At 46.9% G+C, this 9,151-nt stretch overlaps 1 protein-coding gene across 2 annotated transcripts in view; it reads left to right on the forward strand.

The window, feature by feature from the left end:
• Gls (glutaminase) overlaps positions 1-8,537 on the forward strand; it is a 68,978-nt gene extending 60,441 nt beyond the window's left edge. For both annotated transcript variants that reach the window (XM_051153798.1, XM_051153801.1), the window contains 4 exons: positions 4,519-4,580; positions 5,278-5,354; positions 5,453-5,516; positions 8,112-8,537. In XM_051153798.1, the coding sequence (XP_051009755.1) occupies positions 4,519-4,580; positions 5,278-5,354; positions 5,453-5,516; positions 8,112-8,268 (360 nt within the window). In that variant the 3' untranslated portion in view covers positions 8,269-8,537. The remainder of the gene's footprint in view (positions 1-4,518; positions 4,581-5,277; positions 5,355-5,452; positions 5,517-8,111) is intronic.
• Positions 8,538-9,151: the final 614 nt, after the last annotated feature.

Below are 9,151 nucleotides of genomic sequence, written 5' to 3' on the forward strand. Positions count from 1 at the left end.
ATGTCTGGATCTGGCAAGTTCTGACAAAGATTTGATAAGGAAAACGTAGAACTGGAAAACATGCCAGGGGACACTCAGCATTTAACTTAACAAACTTTGATGGCTACATGCCCCAAAGGAATTTTCCGCTGTGAGAAGGTATGCATTAAACATTAAAACCCTCAATTCACGGAGGAGGCCCCTGTCCCTGCTGTGTTTGCTCTGTATTTGCATGTTGCTGAGGAGTCAGAGCAGGTTTTATACCTCTGGCAGTTACTGTTAACTCACTGTTTTCTAGCCCTCCTGTGAAGAGGAGCCTCCCTCACTGTTAGCAGGCCTATGTGCTTTGGCCTGGTACTAGATGAGAGCTGCGCAGTGCCCCTTCCCCTCACTGTTACCATATCCCTTCCAGAGGGCATTTCAGTAAAAATGAACAGAAAGAGAAATGAATTACCCCTACCTAAATGTGATACTCTCTTGTGAAGCAGCTGTTAGTCGTTTTCTGTCTTGATGCCCCACCTCAAAGCTCAGTACATGTGTAATGCCACATCCTTGTAATCCCAGAATCCTACAGGCTGAGAGGGATCTGAGTTCAAAGCCAGCCAGGACTTCAAACAGCCACTCTAAAACAGAGTGAGTCTGAAATAGAGGGGCATTTGTGATGTACTGTTAAGTGGTATCCAGGCACGTGATACCTTCCATCTTGGAGAGAGAGAGAGTTTGTAATTAAACTTTCTACTGATTAGACAAAATTTAGGCCTTTGCTTTCAATGAGAATAATAATAAACGTACATGTTTAGTTACCCACCAGTGATTTTTGTTAAGGCAAGTTAATGTCACTACAGTTTATCAAAAAGACATTCGTTGTAGTCATTGCTTTCTTCTGTAATTTAAATTTGTACTTATTGCTGAACTGGGACATGCTTGAGGATTAAGGCTAATTATATTGTAAGGTAAGCCCTTCCTAGACCTTATTTTAAAAGGTTTCTCTTAGTACTTCTTTTTATCAATGGCTAAGTCACTAAACAAAGCACAAAAACTATCTTCAAAGATGCTTGGTCTAAATTCTGGATTTTAAAGGGCAAGGACTGGCAGAACCCCTTCCTCAAATGTGCAGGGCCCTAAGTTCAAACCTCAGCACTGAAGAAGAGCAAACACAACCCAAAGCAAAGGCATGCAGTTCATGTGTACAGTAACTAAAACAAGGATTTTCACCACCTAGAAAAAGTAACATTTTAGGACTATGGGTAATATATTGATATGCACATTAGAATCTGGAGGGTTTTTTTTTTCTGTAATGGGGGAGGTAAGATACAAAGTACATATACCATAGGGTCATATGTAGTGGTACAAATATAGGAGGCAAACCTAGGAGATAAATTCCAATCACATACTGTATTAGTGCTCACAGAGAGGTACCTATCACATCTCATTGAGAAATGGATGGGCGGGCGATACTTTGAAGAGCAGAATTCGTATTCGGGTTGTGGGGAAAGGTGCATGTTGTAACGGGACAGGTAGGAGTCTGAGGTAAGAAGGACAGGCACTGAGGCAGCCAGGTGCAGAAGCAAGGGCTTCCGTGAGACCAGCCCTGCTGTGTGGGAACTGAGAGAGAGAGACACAGATTGGCAAGACTGAAGAACCTTAACTGCTGTACAAAGGCTTCTCAGCTGCAGGCAGTGGTAGCGTTGAGTGGTGCTTTGCAAGACTCCTTGTTTACTCAGTATTAGTGTACAGCTACACAATGCACACAGGGTACAGTTGAAAAAAAGAAAATGAGATTTCTGCTCATATGGAGCTTATATTTAATGCAACTAGGATGGTAAGTAAGCTGGGGGTGGATAATAATAGTTTGGGAAGAAAAAGCAAATTAAGAGAGAAGGAGTGAAGAAAAGGCAGAGTCTAATAGACCTGGGTGCAGAAACGGAGTTGTCTTACTGGAGAAAAGGATTCTGGGAGAAGTGGAGGCTTTGAATGCAAGATGACCAAAAACTTCTGGTAGGGTAAGTGTTGAAAGGGACTGACATGCAGTATAACCAAGGCGTGGAGCATTTGAGTTCTGCATGTCACGGTAGAGTTGAGCTCTGTAGTTACGTTGGAAGGTAACGGAACGTGCTGCCATTTTGGTTGGCTGGGGTAAGAGAGGTAAGTAGGTTGCTGCACTCCTCCACTTGAAACAAGCCTGTGGCCTAGATAAGCCTACAGCAGTAGAGATGGGTGCTAAGAAGTGAGGGGGCCCTGTAAATGTGTCAGAGGGTTAGTTGCGTAACCTAGATGTGGGTTGTCAGAGGCCTCCTCGCTCCACAGGTGCACTATGTATTTCACACTTCGGTAGGAGGGGCCGGGGCTGGCTACCCTCCTTGGCTTTAGCTAGCCATCCCTGTGGAGGACTCAACAAGCAAATGCAGTGACTTCTGAGGTTTAGAATGAACAAGCGGTGAACTGATTCATCACAAAGCAGAGCAGTCTGAAGGAGGGAAGGCAGCACAAACCAGGATTCCATTGTGGATATAATAGGAGTGTGAATAGCCTGGGGGCATGGCCCAGTTGCCAGGTGGGCAGGGGAGTCAGGTGAGGTCAATAGAGTCGGATAGTAGCCACAGACCTTTGATATGAAAGGTCTAGATTGGGAAGCCATTTTGCCCAGAGGAATCTATGAGCTCATGTGAGGGACACTGGTGAAAATAAAGCTAGTGGCTGCCTTTGAAGTGCGACGAGGCCATGGAGTGTGCACAGTGGTCAACAGAGGTGCATCGGGGGTGATACTGTGGTTTGAGACAGGCAGAAGGAAGTGTATGAGAAGGTGGTAGTTTGTGTAAGTGTATGGCGAGTCGTGAAAATGGGTTTTATATGTCAGTGAAATGGTAACCAGCTCTTTTAGTGTCATCAGCGAGGTTCTTCATTAACCCTGGACTTTGCAGAAAGTATAAGAAACTGAGCAGTGGCCAACTGGAAGCGAGTCATTTCTAACAGGCGATCAGTCTCCTGTGGCCCAGCAGCACAGGGGAGTTGGGGATTAAAGCATCCTGGCCTGGTGAAATGGCTCCCCCATAAAGAGCACTTCCTGCTCTCTCAGAAGACCCCAGTTCAGTTCACAGCACCCTTGTGGGTGACTCACAACTGTTTGTAACTGTGGGTCCAATGAGTGTGATGCCCTCTTCTGGACACACCAGACACTGCATTCATGAGTGGTGGTTCATAACCCAGCCACTTGGTATCCAAGTCACCAAAAGACTCGGGGAACCTGTTTTTAGCACCTGTGCTAGAAGTCAAACTTGAAGCAGGGGAATGATGCTCAGGTGCTTTCACCATCTTCGTGGCTCTGGAGCAGCACTGACGTAGAAGCCAGCATGAGCAGTGAGGGGGCAGGAAGGGGAGTGTGTGGGCTGAAGGGGTGGGCAGGCGTGGACGCGTGAGGGGATAGCAGGTCAGTGGTACCACTCTCATTGCTACATTGGTCCCTACACTTCAGTCCTCTACAGATTCCCATATGCTCGTGAGTCTCCAACAGGGGAATTTAACATTTTAAGAACATAACTAGCTGTAGAGCCCTCATTTTTCATGGAGAATCTTTTGGGCTAGTTTCTAGGGCACGCTTTCAGTGCACAAAGTCGGAGAAGTTCAGCAACTGTCTGCAGTCAGCTTTACAGTGCACAGGTTGTGGAAAGGAGAGCTGTAGAGTGAAAGAAATGTCCCATTTCCAGTCTGGAAGGAAGTGGTCCCAGAATTGTGGCTTTGTTCCTGGAGAGCTGGGTTACTCTGCTACAATTAGACTAATGGTTCTACCACTTAGTCCCATTGAGCTGAGTCATCAGAACGAACACTGACATCACAGGGCGTGAACTTGGCGGTGTATGATTAGTAGTGTCTGGTCTTGTAATAAACAAGGATGGGTGGTCTGAACGCGGGACGAAAGTGGGTGGTTTTAGAATAACCAGCCTTTTCCATTTCACTACAAAACAAGCAGGTTACTCAAAAGTAGATGGCACTGGAAGAGTGCCTTGGAGGACTCTGTTAACAGGGACTTTAAGCAGGGCCTTCTGTTCTGTGCCACAAGGCCCTACTTTACACCAGTCTTCGGGGCAATAATCAAGACTCCGGTGAAGAGCAGCTTTGTTCCTAGGTTTATGGTGATGTACACTAATTTCTGTCTCTTGGATTTGCAAGGAAGTCGGTAACTAGTGGGGACAGTGATGCTAGCATGGATGAGACACTTAACATAGCCTGAGTTAGTTTTTGTCTGTGCCCTGACTTTTACCCACATAGACTTGCTGAATGTGAGGCATGCTACATGAGGTTTTAAAAGAATTTTCAGTTGTCCTAACTGCAGATGTCAGTGTCATGAGCTCCCAGTATATGTCAATATTCTAGTCTTTCCCATATGTATCTTACTACTTAATTTTCTATCAGTCCCTGTGTGTCTTTAGATGTGTACCAGAGATCTGATTAATCCCGCAGAAGTCTTGAAAGCACGTGGAAACTACATGGCAGGCATTATTTGTTTTCTCCCATAAATATCTAGCTTTTCTTTGTTCACAGGTAAAGTCGGTGATAAACCTTCTGTTTGCTGCATATACTGGCGATGTGTCTGCCCTGCGAAGGTATGTGGGCAGGGCGGATATGCTATGGCTTAGGTGTTTGGAGGTGCATCTGGTCGAGCAGCTGTCTTAAGGCTAAGGTCTCACTAACAACTAATAAAAGTCACCCAAATAAGATATATACTACCCTGCTTCCACTTAGACCTCCCTACTTCCAGTGTCTCATGCCTGGGAACTTGTCCTCCCATAAAAGCCCAGGCCTTGTGGTAACTGGTACACTAACTGGCTAGTGGCTTGTTGTAACAGATCTCTGATGAAGGAGGAGACAGGGTGTTAGGTGGTGTGCCTGTTACCAAGATTAGAAAGGCCATGAACTACTGGATACTGAGTGGAAGTTCCCTTTCAGAGAGTTGCAACTGACCTTTACGGTGGGCGTGGCTCAGCTGATGTCCCTGCTGTTTTAACGCCTCACTGGTACGTGTTGGCAATGTAGGTTAAAGAATGGGGATCAAGCTGAAATTATGTTGCTTTACCATAGGCATTTTTTTTCCCCTATTCTTAAGTTTAACATTAGTTCTGAGAGAGCCAGCTATTCATCTTACTCCAAGGCTGAGTTAAGGGAGAGAGGCCACCTGGCACTGACCCACGGTCCGGCAGAGCATGACACCTGAATGAGAGGCCTCGATTGAACTGACGGGGTAAATGTTAGCACTGGGTTAAACGTAGCCTCAGTAGTGAATGGCTGGCTGTGACTTTTCAGGTTTGCTCTGTCGGCCATGGACATGGAACAGCGGGACTATGACTCGAGAACAGCGCTGCATGTAGCCGCGGCGGAGGGTAACACACAGACCACTGCAGCTTTTTTTTTTTTTTTTTTTAACAGATCTAAATTCTACTTGAGACTAAAATATGTTTTTGTGTGTTTGGGAGTGCAGGTCACGTTGAAGTTGTGAAGTTCCTGCTGGAAGCTTGCAAAGTAAACCCTTTCCCCAAGGACAGGTGAGTACTTACCTCCCAGCACAACTGCTAACTCCCAGTTTGAATACACAGCATGGCAGTGGTAAGTAGTGGTTATATGTGAATCCACCAAGGGCCTCTTAACCACGGTGTCTCACAAAGCAACGTGCAAAACCGAGCTGCCTGGGTGACATCGCGCGCCATGCCCAAGAGTCGTATCTTACTCAGAAATGTCAGGTGTGACCACCAGGCAGCTCACATGAGAAGGCACGTCTTCGTGTTTGAAAAGAGAAAATGGGAATTCTGTTCTCACAGACTTTTAACTACACAGGGTAGACAATGCAGACGTGTGAGAAAGTTTGTAAGGAAACAGATCTTGAGTGCTTTGGAGTTGCTTGGTATTCCTGGGTTGGTTGCAGTCAATTTTAGAAGGCTTTGGAGGAGTTGGATTTTTACATAGTCCGTTGAAGGAGAGTTTTGAAGGGAGTGAACAGTGAAGGGGATTCTGCGTGCAGTGGGAAGGGTAACCTCCAGCATTCTGCTCCTCTGCGCTCCCTCCTGGTCCATGTGGCCACCCCCCAGCATGGGGCTGAAGGCAGCACTAAGTATGCAGCACTGTGCACGATACTAGGGCAGCCATCCTAGACTGGGCCAGCTGAGCCACCAGGGCACAGCGAGGAGAGGCTTAGATGGCTGCAAGAACTGTGCTCGCTGCTGTTTGACGGGTAGGGTTTGCATGAAGCCGGAGAGATGACACACAGTGTTTGGAACAAGGTGACTACCATCAGCTAGCTTATCGGATTGCTAAGCCTTTGTTTTAAGGGCCTACGTCTTCTTGGTTTGGCTTACAAAAATTGAGAAGCTAAAGTGTTGGTATCTGAAATATAGCAGTTCTGTGAGATGGCGACATGTTGGCGCTCTCTCCGTTCCCATGGTTATGAAAAGGGATGACTGAAGTAAGCTGTGTTACAGTCTTCAAGCCTCAAGGTCCTCCCCTCTGCCTGGTATAGTGCCCACCATGGTTTTCTGGAGTAAGAACCTGAAAGTGTTGCTCTGTGTTTATAGCTCAGCTCAAACAATACTTAATATATATTGGAAATATCTACTGTGTGAATTTTTCCATTCCTAATTGGCCTCTAAGCATGTAGAAATAGAGGTCTGTTTCCCTCTTACAGGCAAAAGGTAGCTAAATAACTTGGTAACTGTGTACTCAGCTATTCCAGAAATGAAGCCTAGACCCAGAGTCAGTGTTACCTGATTATAAAGTAGCAAGAGCCAACAGTGTATTCATTACAGTTGTACTTTTCATTGTGTCATGGAGAGATGTAAAGAAGATGGTGTGGCAGTTTTCCCAAGAGCTGACACCGATACTTGGTCCTGTGAGAGCACAAGTTTCCCCAATGAAAGCCATGAAAAAGGGAAAAGCCAGTGACTCGGATGGTATTCCAGAAACAGAGATATGTCAAGTTTTACTTACCTGGCTTTAAAAATTAAGAACAGGCCACCAGAAACATTTAAAATGCAAACTTGGGCACTTTCTGGTTTCACAGTGTGACCTATTAAGAGGAAGAAAGGATCGGGACAGGTACAGAACAGTACAAAGCAGCAGGGAGCTGGGAGGAGGGGCAGGGCAGCAGGGTAAGAAGCTAGCAGATGGAGTGGAGGGGTCCCAGGAGCTAAGGAGCACACCTGGGCTGAGGAGCACACCTGGGCTGAGAGGCACCCCTGGGCTGAGGGGCACACCTGGGCTGAGGAGCACACCTGGGCTCAGGGGCACCCCTGGGCTGAGGAGCACACCTGGGCTGAGGAGCACACCTGGGCTAAGGGGCACCCTGGGCTGAGGGGCACACCCGGGCTGAGGGGCACCCCTGGGCTGAGGGGCACCCCTGGGCTGAGGAGCACACCTGGGCTGAGGGGCACCCCTGGGCTGAGGAGTACACCTGGGCTGAGGGGCACCCCTGGGCTGAGGGGCACCCTGGGTTGAGGGGCACACCCGGGCTGAGGGGCACACCTGGGCTTGGGCTTTGTGTGCGCTCTCCATCCGCAGAGCGCTCAGCTGACTCTGCTGTGGTGGCAGCTCTTGTCCATCTCCATCTCCCCCTCCCAGCAGCACACTAGTGTGGAGAAGTTCTGGGCAGGCAGTGGACAGTTGAGCCTGCAGCTTCCTGCCCTTGCCGGATATGATGAAAGAGTCCCTTCCTCTGCGCAGCCCTTGCTTATCTAACATGTACTTAGTGTCATGAGGTATTTGGAGACCTGCAAGATGCTAGGGTTTGTTGTGACTTTTGAGTTCACAGGGGCCTAAGTTTCCTGTGACCGGGTTAGGATGATGTTACACTACCTGATTTTTAAGTCTCTGTCAATACTAGACTTCGCTTCCAAAGGCCCCTCCTCGTTTCCTCTGGGCTATGGAAACAGGATCTCTCCATAAAGCTCCTTCTGTTGCCCTCATTATCCGGGTGTCTCAGACTGGTGTCTGAACTCTAAGTGCCTCCGTGTGGCTTTGCATTCTGGCTTGTAATACTGCGACAGCAGCTGAGCACGTGTGGCCACGGAACCTGGCCCGAAAGCCTGGGGCTGCCGGGCGGCTGTCTTCATGCAGTAGTTGAGTAATGATCCCATCTGTGCTTGCTACAGGTGGAATAACACCCCGATGGATGAAGCACTGCACTTTGGACACCATGATGTTTTTAAAATCCTCCAGGAATACCAAGTCCAGTACACACCTCAAGGTGATTCTGACGATGGAAAGGAGAACCAGACCGTCCACAAGAATCTCGATGGGTTGTTATAATGGCCTCAATTCCCAAGACTGAAATTACTTACCTACGTCATTGTGGAACGTGATTATGAAGAACTTGTATATTTCTATCTGGTAGTGATGTGTATTTTACATTTGTCATTGCAGTGTTACTGGAGTTTTCTTCATTGTGCGCACAGGACAAATCTGATTTCTTTGGGAAAAAAATAGAAACAAAACAACCTCCCTTGATAATGTGAGCAAGAGTTACCTCGTGCGTTGTACAGTTTGGTGTCAAAGAATAGTTCCCAGTGCTAGCTGAACTGTGTGGCCGTCATGGTTGTGTGTTTTCTAAGTTACCGAGCCCTGGTGATGGTGTGCTCATGCAGTGGTAAATTACTTCTTGTTCTACAGTCTGCCTGCAGGGGTAGATGCTGTCATTAGACAAAAACAGTGTGATTTCCAAGACTTTAAACATAGATTTAGTTTGAGTGTGTGAACAACCATTTGCACTTACATGGTTGAGTGTTGTAAATGTCTACCACCCTCACTTCACAGTGCGACTCCTTAAATATTAAAATAGTTATTAACTGTTCATAGAATATGCCATTTCGGTTTAGACTTGATCCAGGGAATCTGTTAAGATATGTTTGGTGACCAAAACATACGTGTGAATATAGTTCTAGAACTTTCAACGTTTCCTCTCTATATGACCTTCAGGCCAGCCTCTCTGGTGTTTAGCCATCTGTCACTTTCTCTGAGCTTGGACGTGAGTGCTGGCACAGCATGCAGTTTTCACGTGTCCTCAGCAGCTCATCGCGTCTCACATTTCTGCATCAGAGTTAGAGCTTGGCCATTTGTGTACAGAAGATGAACCAAAGTTATGACGTCTAAATCACTCATCAGTCTTAAGAGGAAAGACCATGATACTGCAGGC

Source organism: Acomys russatus, chromosome 12, assembly GCF_903995435.1.
Source record: "Acomys russatus chromosome 12, mAcoRus1.1, whole genome shotgun sequence".
In the NCBI taxonomy this organism is placed as follows: domain Eukaryota; kingdom Metazoa; phylum Chordata; class Mammalia; order Rodentia; family Muridae; genus Acomys; species Acomys russatus.